Genomic DNA, 24,115 nt, shown 5'->3' on the forward strand with positions numbered 1-24,115 from the left:
CTCTTCATATGACAAGGATTAAAAAGGATTTAACAGTTGATTGTTAACTTGATACATGGTGACTGTTAGCTAAGATTATGAAAGTATGATGACACGATCAGTCCAATCAAAGTTACTGTAGATATAACGTGATTTGGCGAAGTCAGTTTAAAACAGTGACATCAAGCACGTGGGCTATTGATGTAGGATCAAGGAAATGCAGAATACTGTTCAATTTGAGAAGGGCACATTCCTCTGCCCGGTCATGTCATGGGCCGGTAATCGACTACCTCAGTGGCATGGAGGTGTTTCTATGGGCGTTGTCAAGTCCAGTTTCAGGTGTCACTATTTCTATGGTCTCGTTCTCTCCAGGCATGGCCCCAGGTGGGTATCCGTGACAGGTTTGTACTGAAGGACAATTTTGCTGTCCCAACAGTGCTCAGTTCAGGGAAAGTGCATTTATATTTTTGTTCAGTGTAAAATGTGTTTTGGTCCCATGTTTTATAAGCTGCAATAAAAGACCTGAGAAACATTCCATAAGCTTGTCTCAAATTGTGAACAAAAATGTATTGTTCACATCCCTGTTAGTAAGCATTTCTCCTTTGCCAAAAGAATCCATCCAGCTGACCAGTGTGGCATATAAGAAGCTGATTAAATAGCATGATAATTACACAGGTGCACCTCGTGCCAGGGACAACAAAGGGCCTCTAATGTGCAGTTCTCGCGACACAATGCCAAAATGTCTCAAGTTAAGGGAGCGCGCAATTGGCATGCCAACTGCAGGGATGTCCACCCGAGCTATTGCCAGAGAATGCGATGTTCATTTCTCTACCATAAAACCTGTTTCAGAAAATGTGGCAGTATGGCCAACCGGCCTCACAACCGCAGACCACGTGTATAGCATCACATGGGTGAGAATTTTGCTGCTGTCAACGTTGTGAACTGAATGCCCCATGGTGGCGATGGGCTTATGGTACAGGTTTAAGCTACGGACAATAAACACAATTGCATTTTATCGATGGCAATTTGAATGCACAGAAATACTGTGACAAGATCCTGAGGCCCATTTTTTTTTTTTACGTGTTTGACCAACAGATGCATACATATTCCCAGTCATGCGAAATTCATAGATAAGGGCCAAATAAATGTATTTAAATTAAGATTCTCATATGAACTGGAATTCTAAAATCTTAAATTGTTGCATTCATTTTTGGTTCAGTATAAAATAATCTACTAGTAACAAGTAAATAACCCAAACACAGGTGCGGAAAGGACAGTATATTCTTTGATATCGGGGTTAATTACCAGAAGAGGGTTCTGTTGTCCTATAACACATCAAGGAATGATTATCCATGACAGCAACAAGAACATGACCATGGCCTAAAACAAGACAGGTTTATTAAACAATTGCGTTCTAGGTCCTTTGTTGGTACTGACAAAGTTCTGTTTTTACAAGGTATATTATTCTCCAAAAACCAAGGGATTTTTTATTTATCAAGTAGTTATTGAGGTGGCATTTCCTTACCTGGCTACCCAGACTCCTTGCTACTTACCATTCACCAACTGTAAAAGTGCCATAAATCAAACAATTGTCAAATTAATTATTTAGCATGGTTGGAACAGGAAGTTGAGACAGACAACACAAGGAGTATTTTCCAGGTTTTATTTTTGTACAGAAAGAAAATTCAGGGTCCTGCTTCCATCTGAACAAATGGTTGACACCTGGAGAAGAAAAGACACAATATCAGCCATTAGGACACCATCCCTAACCCTACCAGAATCACAGCTTGTGAATTATACACAACATTCAGTAGTTTAGCTAAATGCGCACGGTCAATTCCGCCACCAGTATATTGTCTGACTCAAACGGCACCCCATTCCCAATACAGTGTACTGCTTTTGAACAGAGGCCTATGGGTCCTGGTCAAAAGTAGAGCAAAATTAAGGGAATGTGGTGCCATTTGAGACACACATACTTGCTTAAGTCAGGAAGCCCTTCTCAGACAAATGCCTCGATGTCGTCAACTGAAGAGACACACTGCTCTGGGGAACTGAACCCAGAGACACAGAACGTGACGCTGACCCAGTGACCCCAGACAGGCTGTGTCCCATTCCGACTCGTCATCGTATCATCACAGAAGGGAAGCGTAAACTAAACTAAACAAACTTAGTGTATCCCACCCTGAGATAGACGCTTTGGTAGAGCATTTTAAATGAGACAATCATGGGGGAATCCTTTCACTACCACAAGCCTCCTCCAAAAATAATACATTATCAATCAAGATTTAAAAATGATCTCCCAAATTTAATTTGTGATGTTCCCCCACAATGGACATTTTGAGTCAACCTGGTTAAATTTGGGTCCTGAGGCAAAACCAGTTGAGACTGATTAACAGTACATTTCTACTATGCGGTGGCTGGGTTAGTGTAGGGTATAGTACCTGTCTATGCGGTGGGTACAGGAGTCGGTGGCATGGCTGCTGGGGCTTCTGGCTTGGCCCCCTTCTGCTCAGACACAGGGGTGGAGGGGATAGTCTCGTCTTTGGGCTCCACAATGCTCACATGGTCTGGCAGAGGCTTCTTGGGGCCGATCTTACCACTGGGGTCCCATGGTAACATGATCTTCACCTTGATGCCCAGCACACCTGACAGACAAAAACACATACACATCAGTGCCCTCTACCCAACAGTTATCATTCTGCGTACGTAGAACAGAGTATACACAGAACCGTGAAGCATATAGAATAGAGTATGAGGGTTAGCCTGTGTGTAGCGTAGCAAGAAAGCAGTTGATCATAATATAACTACACTTAAGTCATTCCTGGCCCTTCTCAGACAAATGCCTCGATGTCTTCAATTGAAGAGACACGCTGCTCTGGGGAACTGAACCCAGAGACACAGAACGTGTCCTTGACCCAGTGACCCCAGAGACAAACCGTGTCCGTTCCGACTCGTCATCGTATCATCACCGAAGGAAAACATTTCATCTTTAAAAGCAACAGACCAAAACTTATACTGTTGATGACTCACCTTGACAGAGCAGAATAATCTAGGGGTAGGGTATAGGGGTTGATTTGGGACTCTCCTTCTAACCATTAGTAGTATTGTCTAGAGGTAGGGTATAGGGGGTGACTTGGGACTCACTGTTTAAGGGTAGGGTAGTAGTGTCTAGAGGTTGATTTGGTACTCACCCTGTCGGAGCAGGACGTGGCGTACAGCAGTGTCTACGTAGTAGTTGACTGGGTCTCCACTGTGGATCATCAGGCCGTCAACAAATTTCATGGACTTGGCCCTCTGACCCCTCAGCTTCCCAGAAACTACCACTTCACAACCCTTAGAGCCACTCTCCATGATGAACCTCAGCACACCATAGCAAGCCCTGGAAGAGGGATAGAAGGAGAGGAAAGGGATGGAAAGAGGGATGGTGAAGAAGGTGGAGAAGACAGCAGGTGAGGGAGAGCGGATGAAAGGAGGGGGGGGATGTAAATGAGAAAGGAAATAGTTAATACTCATGTCAACTGAGATCACATCTGACATTATGAGCAATTTTGCTGGCCCTTCTCAGACAAATGCCTCAATGTCTTCAACTGAAGAGACACGCTGCTCTGGGGAACTGAATCCAGAGACACAGAACGTGACCCTGACTCAGCGACCCCAGAGACGGACTGTCCCATTCCGACTCGTCATCGTATCATCACTGAAGGGAGACATTCTACTTTATATCATGAGAAAGGAAGTTCAAGAAAGTGGACTGTAACAGCAGGGGTATGTTCTGCTCAATGGATTCCCAGAGACACTCATGTTAGCATGCTAAGCTAACCATGTGCTGCTCAAGATAACAGATCTAGAACCTGCTTACCTTCCCAAATCTTAACCTGTATGATTACAGAGTGAAACCTGCTCCATTACAGGTTAATGCATAACTGACCATGAAGCAGTGTCTAGGTGCAACATGTTAGAGCTCACAGGCCAGGGTTCGGCTTACCTACGTACAGCCAGTCCTCCCAGCAACTTGTAGCGCAGGGACTCCGCCTGAGCAATGGCACACAAACCACGTGTTGCAACCTTCTCAGCATACAGCTAGAGGGAGACAGCGGGGAGGTTAACCTTCTACACATACAGAGAGTGGGAGAGGCTACACAGCCTAAAGCTTAAGAGCTTGGTGCGGGTGCTGCAGTGTGATAGCCGCGGGAACACCACAGCAGAGAAGTGTAGCCTCCCGATTCACATTCTTACAATTGTGGTGGAAATAGTATCTAGAACGCCGACTACTTCATACGTCGCTGACTACCTTCTTCTTACCCAACTAGCCACCTGACTCCCTAACAAGAAAACATCTGAATCCACACTGGGGGCCAGTACAAAAAATAATAATAATTAAAAAAATAATTGCATGAAATGAAATGTATGCACTCACTACTGTAAGTCGCTCTGGATAAGAGCGTCTGCTAAATGACAAATGTAAATTTCCTATAGTGGATTGAGTCCTTCTCAGACAAATGCCTCGATGTCTTCAACTGAAGAGACACGCTGCTCTGGGTAACTGAACCCAGAGACACAGAACGTGACCCTGAGTAAGCGACCCCAGAGACAAACCATGTCCGTTCCGACTCGTCATCGTATCATCACTGAAGGAAAGTGGTTCCTGGTTAACAGTCTGGTGCAAAGGCAAAGCTTCTCCAGTCATAGACTACCTTCAGACACACACTCGATGTTGGTTGTTGTAAGTTGATTAACACACTTAAAATCATCCCCAATGTGGAATTCACACTTGTTTTAATTTAAACTTCACACAATCATATTCCTTCATCCTCCACACTGCCGTCAGAAGCCAAACTTCTTCTGAGCCACAGTTGTCAGCGCCTTGATGTTGGGGGTAGGGAGTATGTAATGTTTACACGTAAGCAGCTGTTGTATGTCTAGTGGATGCATGTCAGTAGTGTGCATTTACCTCCACGTTGCCCTCAGGGAAGCCAAACCGCTTCTGAACAACAGCGGTCAGCTCCCGGATGCGACGGCCCTTCTCTCCCAGAACATTCTGGGTCCTGAAACAAAAATAATCCATTACTAAATGTGCTTTGTATACAATCAGTCATCTTGTTTTCCTGAAAGCTCCAGCCGTATTTAACACCTTTTTAATATTTAAAAATGTGATAATCAATTTCATTCAAATCAATAGATATTCTTGAGTTAGTAAACGCAGATTAGTTTGGATGATGCAGGACAGTAGCAGGAAGGCGCCAGTGTTCTCATTATGATGAACACACTTTGGCAAAATGGCCCTTTCTAAAGCAGACAACTTTCACCAACCCTAACCCACCATATCTCTAAGTAGCCACCTAAACATGATTTTTTGTGTTGAGCAGTTGCACACGAGACAATTTTGATTTGCACCCATCTCAGTGGACTAAAATAAACGTCAAAGAAGGGGAGTGTGGCTAAGATGCACAAGAAACATCTCACTCCAGAATGTTTAGTTATGGTGATTTTTGTGCATTCAATTATTATTAGTTGTTTATCATTCTCATTGTGGGAGTTGACACGTTTGCAGAGCTCACAACCCATGCTACACTTGTAAGAAACAAGACAATTTATTTCATTCCAGTCACAAGATGTCAATTTATTGTATTTTGTTTGAAGCGCTACTGTCAATGTCGAGTAAGGACGCGCACATGATTACGCATATAGAAGTAGGCCTAGGCTACCTGACCTGTGCGTAAATGTAGGCCATAAATAAGCCCATCTGCGAATGTCTGATAGTATTTCAGATTGTCTTAACTCACCACCACTAATGAGCTGTGGAGCTTCTCAAAGTAATGTTCTCTTCACCTCAAAACACCATTTAACCTGTTGGGGATAGGGGGCAGTATTTGCACGGCCGGATAAAAAACGTAGCCGATTTAATCTGGTTACTACTCCTGCCCAGTAACTAGAATATGCATATAATTGTTTGATTTGGATAGAAAACACACTAAAGTTTCTAAAACTTTGAATGGTGTCTGAGTATAACAGAACTCATTTGGCAGGCCAAAACCTGAGAAGATTCCAAACAGGAAGCGCTCTGACTTTCTTGGCCTTCTTGATCATCTCTAACCAAAACAGGGGATCTCTGGCATAACGTGACATTTTCTAACGCTCCCATAGGCTCTCAGAAGGCGCCAGAACAATGAATGGTGTCTTTGCAGGCCATTGGCTGAAAAACAGTAGCGCGTTTGGATAGTGGTCGATCTGAGGATGAGACTCGAGGCGCGTGCACGAGCCGACACCATGTTTACTTTCTCTCTCTTTGAACGAAAACAACGACTCCCGGTCGGAATATTATCGCTTTTTTTACGAGAAAAATCGCATAAAAATTGAATTTAAACAGCGTTTGACATGCTTCGAAGTACGGTAAAATAATATTTTGATTTTTTTTGTCACGAAACTCGTCGGGCGCGTCACCCTTCTTTACCCTTCGGATAGTGTCTTGAACGCACGAACAAAACGCCGCTATTTGGATATAGCTATGGATTATTTGGAACCAAACCAACATTTGTTATTGAAGTAGAAGTCCCGGGAGTGCATTCTGACGAAGAACAGCAAAGGTAATCCAATTTTTCTAATAGTAATTCTGAGTTTGGTGAGTACCACACTTGGTGGGTGTCAAAATAGCTAGCCTGTGATGGCCGGGCTATCTACTCAAAATATTGCAAAATGTGCTTTCACCGAAAATCGGACATAGCGATTGCATAAAGGAGTTCTGTATCTATAATTCTTAAAATAATTATGTTTTTTGTGAACGTTTATTGTGAGTAATTTAGTAAATTCACCGGAAGTGTTCGGTGGGAATGCTAGTCACATGCTAATGTAAAAAGCTGGTTTTTGATATAAATATGAAATTGATTGAACAAAACATGAATGTATTGTACACTGCTCAAAAAAATAAAGGGAACACTTAAACAACACAATGTAACGCCAAGTCAATCACACTTCTGTGAAATCAAACTGTCCACTTAGGAAGCAACACTGATTGACAATACATTTCACATGCTGTTGTGCAAATGGAATAGACAACAGGTGGAAATTATAGGCAATTAGCAAGACACCCCCGATAAAGGAGTGGTTCTGCAGGTGGGACCACAGACCACTTCTCAGTTCCTATGCTTCCTGGCTGATGTTTTGGTCACTTTTGAATGCTGGCGGTGCTTTCACTCTAGTGGTAGCATGAGACGGAGTCTACAACCCACACAAGTGGCTCAGGTAGTGCAGCTCATCCAGGATGGCACATCAATGCGAGCTGTGGCAAGAAGGTTTGCCGTGTCTGTCAGCGTAGTGTTCAGAGCATGGAGGCACTACCAGGAGACAGGCCAGTACATCAGGAGACGTGGAGGAGGCTATAGGAGGGCAACAACCCAGCAGCAGGACCGCTACCTCCGCCTTTGTGCAAGGAGGAGCACTGCCAGAGCCCTGCAAAATGACCTCCAGCAGGCCACAAATGTGCATGTGTCTGCTCAAACGGTCAGAAACAGACTCCATGAGGGTGGTATGAGGGCCCGACGTCCACAGGTGGGGGTTGTGCTTACAGCCCAACACCGTGCAGGACGTTTGGCATTTGCCAGAGAACACCAAGATTGGCAAATACGCCACTGGCGCCCTGTGCTCTTCACAGATGAAAGCAGGTTCACACTGAGCATGTGACAGTCTTGAGACGCCGTGGAGAACGTTCTGCTGCCTGCAACATCCTCCAGCATGACCGGTTTGGCGGTGGGTCAGTCATGGTGTGGGGTGCATTTCTTTGGGTGGCCGCACAGCCCTCCAGGTAGCCTGACTGCCACTAGTTCCTGCAAGAGGAAGGCATTGATGCTATGGACTGGCCCGCCCATTCCCCAGACCTGAATCCAATTGAGCACTTCATGTCTCGCTCCATCCACCAACGCCACGTTGCACCACAGACTGTCCAGGAGTTGGCGGATGCTTTAGTCCAGGTCTGGGAGGAGATCCCTCAGGAGACCATCCGCCACCTCATCAGGAGCATGCCCAGGCATTGTATGGAGGTCATACAGGCACGTGGAGGCCACACACACTACTGAGCCTCATTTTGACTTGTTTTAAGGACATTACATCAGTTGGATCAGCCTGTAGTGTGGTTTTCCACTTTAATTTTGAGTGTGACTCCAAATCCAGACCTCCATGGGTTGATAAATTGGATTTCCATTGATTATTTTTGTGCGATTTGTGTTGTCAGCACATTCAACTATGTAAAGAAAAAAGTATTTAATAAGATTATTTATTTCATTTAGATCTAGGATGTGTTGTTTAAGTGTTCCCTTTATTTTTTTTTTGCAGTATATAAACAATGTCGTAGGAGTGTCATCTGATGAAGATCATCAAACGTTAGTGCTGCATTTAGCTGTGGTTTGTTTTTGTGACATTATATGCTAGCTTGAAAAATGGGTGTCTGATTATTTCTGGCTGGGTACTTTGCTGACATAATCTAATGTTTTGCTTTCGTTGTAAAGCCTTTTTGAAATCGGACAGTGTGGTTAGATTAACAAGAGTCTTGTCTTTAAAATGGTGTAAAATAGTCATATGTTTGAGAAATTGAAGTAATAGCATTTCTAAGGTATTTGAATATCGCGCCACAGGATTACACTGGCTGTTGAGTAGGCTAGCCCATAAAGGTTAAACTAAATCTGTTTATCAAATCCATTGAGGAACTATTGTCATTCTCAATGCATTAGAAAAATATTTACAGGTCTCTCCCTTTTGATAACCACTCGGCATGAAAGGTAAAATTGTAAAGCTCTGATCCGGTATTTTATGATGTTTCCACTGGATTACTTCTTATTCCTTTCACAAATAGCCTACAGCTGTGTCTGTCCACTAGCACCTTCTGGTGAACACAGTTGATACAATGTTTCAAGTTCGTTGCAGAAATGCCATGACTAGCCAATGTGATATTATAGGGTATTTGTTTTTAAAAATCAGGATATTTTCTACCAGCAGGCTGCAATGTTTTTATTTGTTGGCTTTATGTAGGCTATTTTTACATAGTTGGTAATAGAAGTTCATTTTAGATTTGGATCATTTTCAATTAGATAGAACTTTGATTAACCATATGATAGCGATTTTGAGATGCAAAGACTATAACAAACTAAATAAAACTGTTCCACGAAAATCAAAACTCGCATTCAAAATGGAAATGGTTGCCGACCTATTACAGGCAACTTCAGAAGCATAATGTCAGAATCTGCGAAGGCCTGCAGCAGGAGGATGGTCAGGAACAGGGTTTTCTAGTCAGGCCATCATGATCTCTGGCTTCCGAGTAATGCGTATCTTAATTATTTAATCAAACAGCATGCTTGAAACCACCATAGTGCCTGTGCCCAAGAACACCAAGGTAACCTGCCTAAATGACTACCGACCCGTAGCACTCACGTCTGTAGCCATGAAGTGCTTTGAAAGGCAGGTCATGGCTCACATTAACACCATGATCCCAGAAACCCTAGACCTACTCCAATTCGCGTACCACCCCAACAGATCATTCAATCTATATTGCACTACACACTGCCATTTCCCACCTGGACAAAAGTAACACCTATGTGAGAATGCCATGCACGTCCCCATTCTCACCGACAGGGCTGCAGTGGAGCAGATCACCAACATGGTCCAAGCACAACAAGACAGTCGGGAAGAGGGCACAACAAAACTTGCTCCCCCCAGGAGACAAAAGATTTAGCATGGGTCCTCAAAGGGTTCTACAGCTGCACCATCCAGAGCATCCTGACCGGTTGCATCACTGCCTGGTATGACAACTGCTCGGACTCCGTCCGCAAGGCACTACAGAGGGTAGTGCGAACAGCCCAGTACATCACTGGGGCCAAGCTTCCTGCCATCCATGACCTCTATATCAGTGTGTCAGATGAAGGCCCTAAAAATTGTCAAACTCCAAACACCCTAGTCATAGACTGTTCTCTCTGCTACCGCACGGCAAGCAGTACCGGAGTGCCATGTCTAGGTCCAAGAGGCTTCTATCTCCAATCCATAAGACTCCTGAACACCTAATCAAATGGCTACCCAGATTATTTGCATTGCCCCTCACACCGCTGCTACTGTTTTTATCATCAATGTGCCACCTCACATTGTACCGGTACCCCCTGAATATTGTCCCGCTATTGTTATTTTACTGCTGCTCTTTAATTACTTATTACTGTTATTTCTTATTCTTATCCATATTTTTATTAATGCATTGTTGGCTCATAAGTAAGCATTTCACTACACCCGTTGTATTCAGCGCATGTGACTAATACAATTTGATTTTGAAATACAACCATTTTAGCACCTGCCTTCATTAGTACTTGTTAGCATTTTGTTATCATGATGTAAGTGACATACTTTCGGCTTATGGTTGGAAAAAAATGCCCCTTGTGTGCACTACCGGTAATACAGTATATGCATGCATGCATGGCACGGTTTGACGGTATAAAGATCTGGATAACACCCAATTCTACCCCTTACACAAATTCATTCTACTACCAACAATAAACCTTTTAAAGGCGGAATAACACCACTAGCTACCAACATACCAGTTACGTTACCTTGTGGCCAGGATTATGATCTCGGTCCTGGTCGGGGTCACACGCACCTCCACCCCGGAATAACCATCCTCGGCAAGCTCGCGCGTCAGGAACTCGTTCAGTTCGGCTTTGAAGATTCCGTCCGCGACAAACTAACGAAGGATAACACAAGGTTGTAGGGAACATGCTTGTAGTCACATAGCCACTAGTGAACGTGCTACTGTAGGTAGCATCATTGGTCAGCAAGTTACAGAGCTATTGAACTGGGTAACGTTAGCACCGAAGTTAAAATAAAGTATCCTGCCACCTGTGTGACTTTAACATTAGCCAACTAGACACTGACCACTAATCTACAGACATCACTTCGACAATCAGTTGCAACTAAATTATTTTAATGCTGCTATTATGGTTATGCTTACTCGCTAGTACGGTATAAACGGCAACCCGTGACACGTTCACTAGCGGAGTGAGGATTCCCGTACCAGTAGCTAGCATCTATGGTAATCCTCTTTAGACTAGGGGACGAGGACGCCGAGCAATACTACAACCAACTCCGTATTCATATTGCTAACACATGGCATCCGAATTTGCTACAAATGTATACGTTATAAAGAGCATTTTGGGACGAAATGTGAACTGACCTTCCTCTTCTTTGAGATTTGCACAGCCATCTTACTGGAGGCCGCTGACAGGAAAGAAATTGTTAAGGAACCGGAAGTGTATTTATAACCAGAATTGCGTGTTCCGTCGACATTTGATGACGATGAATGTTGGGCGCTTTAAAAAATAAATACTGGTTGCTACGGTTAGCAAAACAACGAACGTTAACTTCGTTGGAAATGGCAGCACATCTCAAAAAGCGAGTTAACGAAGAATTCTCAAAAGTTGTCCAGGTTGGTAGACCATGATTACGGAAAAAAACGAAACATTCACCTTTAACCAACGTTGTTCTTTCAATAATAGCTAGCTAACGTTAGACTGCGTCTGAGTGTTTCGTAGCTAGCTAACAATAACACCAGCGAGTTGTTGATAACATCATGCATCCTCTTTCATTAACTTTAGCTAGATATAGATATTATATTGGCCTCATAGAAAAGCTGGGTCACAGGGATCTGAGCAAATGGCCAGTGGTAGCTAGTTATGCTGACTGGTGTACAATTGCAATCTTGTTCAAGCCTGAGTACCAGTCTGTTTCTGTTATGATCATGCAAAGGACATCAATATAGTGGGGAAGAGCACAAACTGATCTGGGATAGCTTTGTCTAGAGCCTAGCTATAGTTCGATCCCTACAGCTTTAGATATGCCGTTTAGCTATCCAGATCCGTATCATCTCATATCACAAAATGATAAAGAAAAGGTAATCCATTGTCTCTGTTGATCAACAGCTTCCCCAAGAGGAGGCTCCAGCCAAGAAGCTCCGTCTGACCAAAGCAAGTAAGTCGTCAGCACTGCACATTGACCTGTGTAAGGCCTCCAACCCCACTGATGCCTTGCAGTACCTGCTGCACTTTGCCCGCAGCTCCGTGGAGGCAGAGTGTGGAGGGGGTGGTGCGCATACTGCTGGAACACTACTACAAGGTATGGTGTCCTGGCTTTAATCCTTTCATCCTCCCATCTCTCCTTCCATCCCTCCATCTTCTCTTTCCGTCCTTTCTCTTATCTTTCTATCTATCCTTCATCTCTCTCCCTTCTCTCCTCCTGGAACACTATTACAAAGTAAAGCAGCCCTCCTATCCCTAGCTGCTCTTAGCAATGCGGGTGTATTTACATACACTAGCGTTGCTTTCAGTTGTATTGGGTTGCACAAAAACAGTCAGCGGAAAGCCAGAAGTTCAATCAAGTATAATGTTAAAGTACTGTGCCAACGTACTCTCTGCTTACCTTATGTCAAAATAAAAGTCCTGTACGTGGACAAAAAAGGAATAACTTGTGGGGGACTTTTATTTTGACATGAGATATGCAGATTAGAAGTGGGTCTACCACAGACCCACGTTTGGAAAGTCTGTTTAATAATACAATCTTTTAGATATTGTCAAATTCCCCCTGTCATAATGACTAACCTTCCTGCCCACCGGCACTGTAAGTAGAAATGGAATTGTATTTAACTTCTGGCTTCCCGCAAACTGTTTTTGTGCAACCCAATACAATTGAAAGCAACGCTAGTGTATGGAAATAAGCCCGCGTTGCTAAGAGCAGCTATCCTCTTCCCTCCTTCCATGGTCCCTCATTTCTCCCCTCCTACTTTTATCCTTTCTGCCTCTCCTTCTTCCATCCCTTCTTTCCCTCACCTTGCTCCTGTCTTCCTGTAGGAGAGTGATAACATGTATGTATGTCTGTCTCTGTAGGAGCAGGATAACTCGGTCCGGCTGAAGATTGCCTCTCTGATTGGCCTGCTTAATAAGACCCAGAACTTCAGCCCTGAGAGTATCCTAGATGACACCCTCAACACATTCAACACAGGGAGTAAGTTACACTCTGATACAGACTTCGTACATCGTAACACTCTATCCCATATCTTCTCTGACCTAGTCCATGTCTCTGTTTTCTTCTGTGTGTGTGTGTGTGTGTGTCCAGAGTCTCACCAGGTCCTGGCTCAGCTGCTGGACACTCTGTTGGTCATCGGCTCCCAGAAAGCCCTACTGTTAGACACAGACTCATAGAGGTGGTCTGCAAGTTGAATCTCTCTACCTCTTTTTCATCCCTCTCTCGCTCATCCCCCTCGCTCGTCCCCCTTGCTCATCCCTCTCTCGCTCATCGATCTCGCTCATCCTCCTCTCTCAGCACCTGTCAGACACATATTTCGGTGTGAGTAATAAATGCCTGCAACTCCTGAGTTGCCTGGGAAATGTGGACACTCCCCTAAATAAAGACGGACAGGGATTGGTTCCAGCTGTGGGGCGGTGCTCCAGGTGTGTATATTTATTTGCGTTAACCAGGGTAGTTGAGTGAACCACAATAAAAAATATTCACTACATGACATGTTTATACTTAATTTAACCAGACTAGTCCCCTCATCACATCACCATGTCTGTGAGAGATGTGTGTGGGATGTGTGGCAGATGAATCAGAATTAGTTGGGTAACATAGATAATTAAGATGTTTTATTAGCATAATATGCTTATGTGAGAGACTTGTCATTAGAATGTATCCTTTGGATTCTGGTGTCTTTTTAGTTGCACTTTTCCCTTAGCTGGGGTTCAGTCACTTGGGGCCCAGAGAGGGGAGAGGTCAGACTTGTTTTTGACATATCTCTGTTGCTATGCAGTATATCAGACAGGGAGGAGGACAAAATGGAACATTGTCTTCATATGTGAATGTCTTTACCTATTCTTAAACCATGTGAAGAGATGGTGTGATTAATGGAGAACCAATTATTTGCCTCCACAATGTCTGTGTGCAAGTCACTCCCCTCAGTGAGCTTGTCCAGGAGTGGGATCAAGAGGGGGTTTACTTGAGATGGGAGTATCTAGAGTTGACAATTGATATATGCCAATGGATGAGATGGTGTTTTTGTACTATGAAGTACCAGGAACGAGATTAGAACCTCGTCATTAGGGACCAAACTGAACGATAATTTATAGCGAATGTTATCTGGTTAAGGGATACTCCTTTCTCAAGTATAAGGTCCCTTTGTGAACAGTTCCTAAGATCTGTTGTTCGTCATGTACGTTGAGAGGGGTGGATCTTGGGTATAAAAGCTCTTTGTACTTATGTGTAGTCACTTTTCAATGGTTCATTAGAGATGGCGCATCATTGAAAGTCAAGTGCTTTTGCAAAAGCATCTTAATTATTAAAGATGTAGTTTTAAGTATATCTCTGACTTGTGTGAAGTTTGTAACTCTCCTCATTTGGTAATGCAGAAATTAGCCACCACAGATGTGCAGCAGTAGAGTGTTATCAGTGACTACTTTCCACTCTCCCTTCAAGGGGTGTCTGGCGGAGTGTGTGTGAGAGACGCGCAGAGGGTCATCAGTGACTACTTTTCCAACCAGGACCCCAGGGTGCACACAGCAGCCATCAAAGCCATGGTATGACCTCACTTACTCCTGTTACGTCCTAATATACATACAGTTGAAGTCGGAAGTATACATACACCTTAGCCAAATATATTTAAACTACATTTTTCACAATTCCTGACATTTAATCAGAGTAAAAATACCCTGTCTTAGGTCAGTTAGGATCACCACTGTATTTTAAGAATGTGAAATGTCAGAATAATAGTAGAGAACTTTACATACACTGAATTAGTATTTGGTAGCATTGCCTTTAAATTGTTTAACTTGGGTCAAATGTTTTCGCATAGCCTTCCACAAGCTTCGCACAATAAGTTGGGTGAATTTTGGCCCATTCCTCCTGACAGAGCTGGTGTAACTGAGTCAGATTTGTAGGCCTCCTTTCTCGCACACAAGTCAGCGAAGAGCCCGGATCTCAATCCCATTGAGCACGTCTGGGACCTGTTGGATCGGAGGGTGAGGGCTAGGGCCATTCCCACCAGAAATGTCCGGGAACTTGCAGGTGCCTTGGTAGAAGAGTGGGGTAACATCCAAGAACTGGCATCCAAGAATAGCAAGAACTGGCAAATCCAGTACAGTCCATGAGGAGGAGATGCACTGCAGTACTTAATGCAGCTGGTGGCCACACCAGATACTGACTGTTACTTTTGATTTTGACCCCCCCATTTGTTCAGGGACACATTATTCCATTTCTGTTAGTCACATGTCTGTGGAACTTGTTCAGTTTATGTCTCAGTTGTTGAATCTTGTTATGTTCATACAAATATTTACACATGTTAAGTTTTCTAAAAATTCACGCAGTCGACAGTGAGAGGACTTTTCTTTTTTTGGTGCGTTTATAATATATATATATGTATGTGTGTGTTATCTATATCTCAGAGGAAACGTACTGCTCATGAGCAGGCCAAGGAGCTCTATGCGTCTGGTGAGTTCTCCTCGGGGAGGAAATGGGCTGATTATGTTCCCAAGGAGAAGGTGGACTCCTCAGCTGTCAACCGATCGCCTCGGGGGCCTGCGGAGCCTTTGTACACAGACTGGAGGACGAGATGTACGGTAAGTGCGTGTGTATTGGCAAGGGTTTGTGTTTGGGGGGTGCCTCTGAGTGTTGTGATTTTTATTTTTCTCCCCTGTAAAGGCTGTGAGAGGAAGAGAGTGTGTTTGTGTGAGTGTTGTGTTTGTAAATGATAATGTGCCTGTGTGTTTTTTATCTGTAGAGGTGTGTATTGCTGCTGTGGATGCACTCTCTGCTCTCGCCCAATCATTTGCCAGCTTTGCTGAGAAGTGCCTAGACTTCCTGGTTGACATGTTTAATGATGAGATTGAGGAAGTCAGGCTGCAGTCCATCCACATCCTGAGACAGATCTCAACTAACATCACCCTGAGAGAAGACCAGCTGGATACTGTACTGGCTGTACTAGAGGTAATACACACACCAACACAGAAATGGAGACAGACACACACAGACTCTCACATGCACGCACCAGCACACACACACATGCACACACACTTTTCACACTTACAAGGTGAAAGATGAACATTTCTAAATGTTAGAATATTTACTTTTTTATGGATAAAAATAAACATCTGAAATGTGTAACCTGTGTAGGACTCGTCTCGTGACATCAGAGAGGCGCTACATGACTTGCTATGTTTCACCAATGTGTCGACTAAAGAGTGTATCCAACTGGCTCTGCTGGAGCTGCTGAAAAACCTCACCAAGTACCCCACCGACCGCAACTCTGTCTGGAAGTAAGTGTGTGTGTGTGTGTGTGTGTGTGTGTGTGTGTGTGTGTGTGTGTGTGTGTGTGTGTGTGTGTGTGTGTGTGTGTGTGTGTGTGTGTGTGTGTGTGTGTGTGTCAATTTGCAAGTGATTCAATAAAAAGCTTTTACAAGTCAACGCTCTCTCTTTCTGTCTCTTTATCTTCATTGCTATCTTTCTCTTCATCTCTCTCCGTCTCAATCTCTCTCTGGGTGTCTAAAGTTTCTAGGTTGTCGTCATCCTACCCTGGTGTTACCGCTGGTTCCAGAGCTGCTCTGTACTCACCCTTACTTCCACACCCCTGAACCAGACATGGACGACCCTGCCTGTATCCCACACACACACACACACACACACACACACCTATACCTATTGTGTGGTCCTGACCTAGCGTAACAGATATTGCAGTGTTGGTGCTGGTGTTCAACGCAGCTCAGTCTTGTCCCACCATGACAGCTCTGTTCTCAGACCACACCTTTAGACATTACACCTACCTATGGGACAGCCTCTCTCACCTAGTACCTCCTCTCAGGGTAAGACACACACACCCCTTTCAGACAGTAGACCCATGCCGAGACCCACTGTGTTGTAATGTGTGTGTGTGTGTGTGTGTGTGTGTGTGTGTAGTTACCAGGGAGGAAGCAGGCCCCAGGTGGGAGTGGTATAGAAGGTTCCAGAAGTGTGGCGTCTGCTCAGCTGTTCCTCCAACAGAGTCTGAGCAGAGTTAGCACCATACAAAACCTACAGGACCCCGGGGCTCAGGACCTGCTAAACTTTACTATCAGGTACATATACACACATACTATCAAAACATTAAAAACACATTTTGAAGTGTGTGTGTGTGTGTATTCTCTCAGAGACCTACAGAGACTGGGGGAGCTACAGACAGAGCTGGTAGGGGCTGCTGACTTTTCTGCCACCTACCTCCGCTGCCAACTACTGCTCACCAAGGTGTCTCTCTGGATAGACAGGTGTCTGTCTGCATTACATTTGACCACAATGCCCAAATCATATTGCCCTTCCTCATCTCCTTGTCTCCTCTCCTTGTGTCCTTCCCACAGGCCTTGCAGGAGAAGTTGTGGACCATGGCCTTCTCCCTCTGCCTTAAACACAACGCCATGGCAACTGCTGCTGCCAAACAGGTACACACGCACAAACGAATGTGTTTTTTTGTAGTATTTATTTTACTTTATTTAGACAGATTTCAAATGGTAGGGATACAGGCAGTTGGGCAATACGGGTTGAAGGGGTATTGAATCCCGGTCTCCAGTGGGAGGAGGAGCACATACACTGAGTGTACAAAGCATTAGGAACACCTTCCTAATATTGAGTTGCCCCCCCCTTTTGCCCTCAGAACAGTCTCAATTCGTTGGGCATGGACTCTACAAGATGTCAAAAGTGTTCCACAGGGATGCTGGCCCATGTTGATGCGTCCCACAGTTGTTAAGTTGGCTGGATGTCCTTTGGGTGGTGAACCATTCTAGATACACACAGCAAACTGTTGAGTGTGAAAAACCCAGCAGCGTTGCCGTTCTACAGGCTAAGGCCTTACATCTAGTCCTGACTGCCCGTACCAGGCGAGGGTTAGTACACACACAAACACCCCCACTGTCCATGTCTGTAACTGTCAAGCAGCTCAACCCCTCTCATCTCTCTGCAGAGTTGAACCTCTCATCAGTGTCTGAGAAATTCCTTCAGGAGGTGGAATCCTTTGAGGTATATTATCTTTCTTTTTTTTAACTATAATTTAATCTACCAATCATTTCATCCATTTTATTTCATAAACCTTTGATATCGTTGGAAAAAAAAAGACAGAATATTTGTCCTATAAAAGACAAGAAACTGATGCATTTGTAATTAATTTATCGCCACATGGTGGCAACATTGACCTTGCAGAAAGCACACCCTTTTCTTTAGGTATTCTGATGAATCCTAACCTCTATGCCTCCAGGCTGTTCGTGGTGGAGCTGCCCCACCTCCAGGAAAGTTTTGTGGGGAAGCTGTTGCACGTGAGTCCCAGGCTGTCGGCCTGTAAGCCTGGAGAACTGGTCAAGATTCTTCAGACCACACTGAGACAGAGTGGCTTCTTAAAACTTCAATTACCTAAACAGGTACACAGAACACACACACACACACACACACACACACACACACACACACACACACACACACACACACAGGTATTTGACCCAAGTGTGGTTTGTATTGGCTGGCAGGTCCAGCGTGCATCAGCGACCATCATCGAGCCGACAGGAGAGTCTGACAACCCACTGCGTTTCACCTCTGGCCTGATGGTGGCGCTAGACATCGACGCACGTACAAGACCCCCACAACACTGTCAAAGTACAGGTACACACCCTTGGCTGCGTTTCGATTCTCCTACCTTCTCCTGAAATGTGCACTGATACACTCACCCTCATGGATTTAAAAGGAATGAACTGGAATGTAGTGTTAATTCCCTCCAGTCGTGCTTGCACCAATCCAATGTAGATGCATAAGGTGGATATACATGCACATTTCTGGGTGAAGGGTAGAGAATCGGAATGGAGCCTTTGTTCAGGACCCAAACGGTATATAAGCTGTGCCATCTCCTCTCTCCCGGCTCATGGATGAAGTGTTGGTCCCAGTTGTAATAGTTTGCTTTGTCTTTTACACACACACACACACTCTGTCTCTCTCCAGGAGCTGTATCCAGACGGCCAGTCTCATGTGATTCAGCCTAAACCTGGAGACTTCAGGAGTCCTGGACCACACCGCCACCGCCTCATCACGCAGGTCTACTTGTGTCACTGCGCATGGACTGGTGAGGACACACACTACCTGTCTCACAGCACATGGACTAGTGGGGGCACACCCACACACATTCTACCTGTCTCACTCCGTATGGACCGGTGAGGACACAAACTCACCCCGGCCCCTTTCTCTGTCTTTCTCTCAGAGGCGTGTCAGATCGAAGTGAGGCTGCTGCTGGCCTACAGCTCATTTCGTCTCTGTAAGACAGCGTGGAACGACAGCAGCACTGAAGGCCTCCAGCCAACAGAGGGTGCCACTGAGGGAACCATTCCCTTCAGCAAACCTGTCAAGGTCTTCATCATGCCCAAACCTGCTCGCCGCTGTCACCAAACACACCTCTTTAAACATCCATCTCCCTTTCCCTCTCCTCTTCTCTATCTTGTCTGTTGTCTTCTCCCTCTCCCACCCATGACCTGCTTCTCCTCAGCCATTGGTGCAGACCTCAAAGCTGGTCCTTCCTTACTGCGTTCATTTTTACAAAACAATATGTTTGTTAGTGGCTGGCTGACTAGCTGACTGACCTTTATGTTCAACTAGAATGAGGATGCGTCCCAAATAGGTCCCTATTCCCTATATAGTGTACAACTTTTGATCCCTGTAAAGGGAATAGGGTGCCATTTGGAATTCCGCCCGAGACTAAGCCAGAGTATCACTGAGGCCACGTCTGACCTGTGTGTTGCTATTCCTAGTTGCTATAGTTAAGGACAAAAACTTTTTTTTAATGACAATAAATGAAACCAGATGACAAAAACAAGCCTTTATTCACACCAAGTCATTTCAGCTTTGTTCATTACAGTGTTCTGAATGTTTCACATCGCTAAATTCACCCCAGGGTTGTGTTCATCAGGCACCAAACAGAAGAAAATAGGGAGGGACTAAAATGGAAAACGCCCATTATTGTTTTCCATTGCAAAAGGTTTTGCTCCCTCTGTGGTATGATTTCATCAGCAGGTAGAGTGGAAGACGCCACCCACCTTGGCTCCCTGGCCAACCAGGTTGTTGTATTCTGCGACAGCCTTCACGGTCTGCAGCACCCTCAGTTCCACACCTATCTGTCACACAAAGTCCACAGTTGAGGAGGGACCTTTTAAAGAGAGCGTGTTCAACATTGCAGCTGACTTTAAATGACAAATTCTACCCGAAAGCTATCATTTTGTTTTTATTTCATTAATCCATTGTTGACATAGTCTCAGCTTGATTGCTGACAAGCAAAACATTTTTTCAAGATACGTAACGTTCCAAATACATAAATCATTCCCTTATGATGCAATTTGTATCATATTATGCTGCGGGGATGATTTCTGTATTTTGAAAGTTAAATCAAATCACATTTTTTGTCACATGTGCCTTACAGTGAAATGCTTACAAGCCCTTAACCAACAATGCAGTTTTAAGAAAATACCCCCCACAAAAAAGTATGAGATAAGAATAACAATAGCGGGGCTATATATAGGAGGTACCGGTACAGAGTCAATGTGCAGGGGCACTGGTGTCGAGGTAATTGAGGTAATATGCACATGTGGGTAGAGTTATTAAAGTGACTATGCATAGATAATAACAGAGAGTAGCAGCAGCGTAGAAGAGGGTGGGGGAAGGGCAATGCAAATAGTCTGAGTAGCCATTTGACTAGCGGTTCAGGAGTCTTATGGCTTGGAAGTAGAAGCTATTTAGAAGCCTCTTGGACCTAGACTTGATGCTCCGGTACCGCTTGCCGTGCGGTATCAGAGAGAACTGTCTATGACTAGGGTGGCTGGAGTCTGACAATTTTTAGGCCCTTCCTCTGACACCGCCTGGTATAGAGGTCCTGGGTGGCAGGAAGCTTGACCCAGGTGATGTACCGCGGTCGGAGGCCAAGCAGTTGCCATACCAAGCAGTGATGCAACCCGTCAGGATGCTCTCGATGGTGCAGCTGTAAAAGCTTTTGAGGATCTGAGGTTTTGTTGTGCCCTCTTCACGACTGTCTTGGTGTGCTTGGACCATGTTAGTTTGCTGGTGATGTGGACACCAAGGAACTTGAAGCTCTCCACCTGCTCCACTACAGCCCCGTCGATAAGAATGGGGGTGTGCTCGGTCCTCCTTTTCCTGTAGTCTACAATCATCTCTTTTGTCTTGATCATGTTGAGAGAGAGGTTGTTGTCCTTGCACCACAAGGTCAGGTCTCTGAACTCCTCCCTATAGGCTGTCTCATTGTTGGTGATCAGGCCTACCACTGTTGTGTCATTGGCAAACTTAATGATGGTGCTGGAGTCATGCCTGGCTGTGCAATCAGGATCCAGTTGCAGAGGGAGGTGTTTAGTCCCAGGGTACTTAGCTTCGTGATGAGCTTTGAGGGCACTATGGTGTTGAATGCTGAGCTGTAGTCAATGAATAGCATTCTCACATAGGTGTTCCTTTTGTCCAGGTTTGAAAGGGCAGTGTGGAGTGCAATAGAGATTGCATCATCTGTGGATCTGTTGGTGCGGTATGCAAATTGGAGTGGGTCTAGGGTTTCTGGGATAATGGTGGTGATGTGAGCCATGACCAGCCTTTTCAAAGCATTTCATGGCTACAAACGTGAGTGCTACGGGTCGGTAGCCATTTAGGCAGGTTACTTTAGTGTTCTTGGGCACAGGGACTATGGTGGTCTGCTTGACACATGTTGGTATTACAGACTCAGACAGGGAGAGGTTGAAAATGTCAGTGAAGACACTTGCCAGTTGGTCAGCGCATGCTCGGAGTACACATCCTGGTAATCCATCTGGCCCTGCGGCCTTGTGAATGTTGACCATATAGACACACCCCTGACCTGTTTAAAGGTCTTACATTGGCTGCGGAGAGCATGATCACACAGTTGTCCGGAACAGCTGATGCTCTCATGCATGTTTCAGTCTTACTTGCCTAGACGTTATAGACGTTATTTAGCTCGTCTGGTAGGCTCGTGTCAATGTGCAGCTCTCGGCTGTGCTTCCCTTTTGTAGTCTGTAATAGTTTGCAAGCCCTACCACATCCAACGAGCGTCAGAGCCGGTGTAGTACGACTCGATCTTAGTCCTGTATTGATGCTTTGCCTGTTTGATGGTCCGTCGTAGGGCATAGCGGGATTTCTTATAAGGTTCCGGATTAGAGTCCCGCTCCTTGAAAGCAGCAGCTCTAGCCTTTAGCTCAGTGCGAATGTTGTCTGTAATCCATGGCTTCTGGTTGGAGTATGTACGTACAGTCATCCAAATAAGCCCAAGAAGTGAGGAATGTTTGTATGGAGGTCAATGAGTTTTGAATTTGGTCAACAAAAAATGGAATTGCTAATTTGCTACGTGAGGCTTATTTGATTGTAAGGAATTTTTGTAATGTTTAGGTTGTTACGAATGCAGTGATAAGTGAACGCCTGTGGCATATCGGCAACTTACCCAAAAACGACTATATCGTAGTTGTGCCTGTTGTCATAGATATATAGAGGACTCGTCATGGATATTATCCATTTTAGCATGGACATTGCCATTGAAGGCTTCCAACATGTTAAAGTAGTCAACTGGGTGGGGATTCCTATGAGTTGGAAAAAATCAGCCAATGGAGAAAAATATTGTACTACTTTATAATGGAGATTGCCATTGAGGCAATGTCTATTGCTGTCAGATGCTATAATGGCACAGATACAAAGATGAGTCCTCTATATATCTCTATGGCCTATTGTTCATACGAGTATCTGCCCTCTCATTGGTTAGAATAGTCCCACCTGATCTCACCTCCTCCCACCTACCTTCCATCTTTGAGGACATTTATTTCCATTGTTAGATTGGTCATTCTAATATCTTGTCAATATAATAAACAATATTTGGGGTAAATGTGTATGGCTAGGGAAAGTCTGTGTGTATGGGTCCAGGCCTAGGGACATACCTGCAGTGCCTCACTCATGCCCTGCCTGATGACCCGCTTCTCCACCCCCTTCTGAAGTACCTCCTCCAGATCTGCAGGCTGCACTCCAGGGTGATGCTACACACAAAGTGAGTGACATTATCATCATATAAGGAGCAGCCCATGTCCATCTCTATGTGCTATCCGTCCTATTATCATAATTTACGTCCGTCTCAGTCTCTCTCCAGTCCCAGGCGCGGCTTCCCCCGAGCCACACCTTACAGTCCTTATAGGAAGAGGAGCAGCCCTTCACCTTCATGTGTCTCCAGGAAAGGGAAGCGATCTCTGGTGACGACATAGGGCATGTGTTGTGTCTCGGCTGCTGCAGGCACATTTGGAAACGAATGCAGCGTTTTTAATCTAAAAGGTGCCCTAGCAACAGGAGGCTTGCCGGTTCTGAATCCCAACAGAAACATCTGCTGGGGAATAAGCCAGGAACCAGAGGGTACTATCCATGGCTCATCAGGGGCTGCCCTGCTCAAACCTCTCCAATCTGTGTGTTGGTGTGTCTTTCAGAGGGGTTGTCAACTTGAGATCAATGCTGCAAGGAACATGGATATATAAAGTATTCTAATAAAACACAAGCATATCTGGTGAGAAACATTTCGAAAGTTGAATCCCTATTAACTATTATTAGATTGTATTTCTGTCCACGTGACCATGTAAAGAAACTGGTGAACTGTAGCAAGTGCACACAAGTTTAAAAACCCTAACAAATAGACGAACATGTCACATTGCCATCATTTACTACAGATTTCTGTCGGTATTCATTTTATGTCCGCCAGTCGTGATTGCTACTCTTCCTTACCAGTTCGTTCCCAGTCACCTGCTCAACGTGTCCATGATAAAATGTGGACTGGTTAATGGTTACATTTTTTAACTCAACGTTTGAAGCAAGAGCTGTTCATCCAATAACCATTTATTTTATACACTTTTTTTCAACATGGACTTTTATGTTGTGTGTGTGTGAGTCCTTCCCGTTTTCCAGAAGGCTATTATACTGCCTTTAGGTTCCCATTCCTCCTGTTGTCACCGTCAGCCAATGTGTAACCTGTCCAAAGGGGAATAATGATGCTGCAAATGCATTTGATAATAACAAATATTTTATTTTGTTTATCCACATTAAC

General features: G+C 44.6%; 2 protein-coding genes, 4 non-coding genes and 1 pseudogene across 6 annotated transcripts; 1 reads left to right on the top strand and 6 right to left on the bottom strand.

The window, feature by feature from the left end:
• Positions 1-1,625: 1,625 nt before the first annotated feature.
• On the bottom strand, positions 1,626-11,314 carry LOC115163282 (40S ribosomal protein S3). Its single transcript, XM_029715026.1, has 7 exons — positions 11,177-11,314; positions 10,557-10,687; positions 4,931-5,024; positions 3,965-4,059; positions 3,171-3,358; positions 2,421-2,624; positions 1,626-1,701 (listed from the first exon to the last, which is right to left on the bottom strand). The coding sequence occupies exons 1-6, from the start codon at positions 11,204-11,206 to the stop codon at positions 2,425-2,427; spliced, it is 738 nt and encodes a 245-aa protein (XP_029570886.1). The 5' UTR covers positions 11,207-11,314; the 3' UTR covers positions 1,626-1,701; positions 2,421-2,424.
• Positions 1,974-2,120, bottom strand: LOC115164011 (small nucleolar RNA SNORD15). The gene has a single exon (XR_003869870.1). It is a non-coding gene; the product is annotated as a small nucleolar RNA SNORD15 (small nucleolar RNA).
• On the bottom strand, positions 2,806-2,953 carry LOC115164012 (small nucleolar RNA SNORD15). Its single transcript, XR_003869871.1, has one exon. It is a non-coding gene; the product is annotated as a small nucleolar RNA SNORD15 (small nucleolar RNA).
• LOC115164010 (small nucleolar RNA SNORD15) lies at positions 3,536-3,682 on the bottom strand. The gene has a single exon (XR_003869869.1). It is a non-coding gene; the product is annotated as a small nucleolar RNA SNORD15 (small nucleolar RNA).
• Positions 4,466-4,613, bottom strand: LOC115164000 (small nucleolar RNA SNORD15). Its single transcript, XR_003869859.1, has one exon. It is a non-coding gene; the product is annotated as a small nucleolar RNA SNORD15 (small nucleolar RNA).
• Positions 11,270-19,855, top strand: LOC115162822 (integrator complex subunit 4-like; annotated as a pseudogene).
• A 190-nt stretch (positions 19,856-20,045) lies between these two features.
• On the bottom strand, positions 20,046-23,286 carry LOC115162823 (mth938 domain-containing protein-like). Its single transcript, XM_029714242.1, has 3 exons — positions 23,155-23,286; positions 22,971-23,066; positions 20,046-20,153 (listed from the first exon to the last, which is right to left on the bottom strand). The coding sequence occupies exons 1-3, from the start codon at positions 23,284-23,286 to the stop codon at positions 20,046-20,048; spliced, it is 336 nt and encodes a 111-aa protein (XP_029570102.1).
• Positions 23,287-24,115: the final 829 nt, after the last annotated feature.

This window comes from Salmo trutta, chromosome 26 (genome assembly GCF_901001165.1).
Source record: "Salmo trutta chromosome 26, fSalTru1.1, whole genome shotgun sequence".
NCBI classification, from domain to species: domain Eukaryota; kingdom Metazoa; phylum Chordata; class Actinopteri; order Salmoniformes; family Salmonidae; genus Salmo; species Salmo trutta.

Excerpts from the sequence above, each read along its gene's own strand:
- LOC115163282 (XM_029715026.1), bottom strand. The coding sequence starts at position 11,206 with ATGGCTGTGCAAATCTCAAAGAAGAGGAAG. Across the intron at positions 4,060-4,930 it reads TCCCTGAGGGCAACGTGGAG|CTGTATGCTGAGAAGGTTGC; the intron begins GTAAATGCACAC and ends GTCTCCCTCTAG. Across the intron at positions 2,625-3,170 it reads CCACGTCCTGCTCCGACAGG|GTGTGCTGGGCATCAAGGTG; the intron begins GTGAGTACCAAA and ends TTTGTCTGTCAG.
- LOC115162823 (XM_029714242.1), bottom strand. The coding sequence starts at position 23,286 with ATGTCGTCACCAGAGATCGCTTCCCTTTCCTGGAGACACATGAAGGTG. Across the intron at positions 23,067-23,154 it reads GGAGAGAGACTGAGACGGAC|CATCACCCTGGAGTGCAGCC; the intron begins GTAAATTATGAT and ends CTTTGTGTGTAG. Across the intron at positions 20,154-22,970 it reads GCATGAGTGAGGCACTGCAG|ATAGGTGTGGAACTGAGGGT; the intron begins GTATGTCCCTAG and ends TTTGTGTGACAG.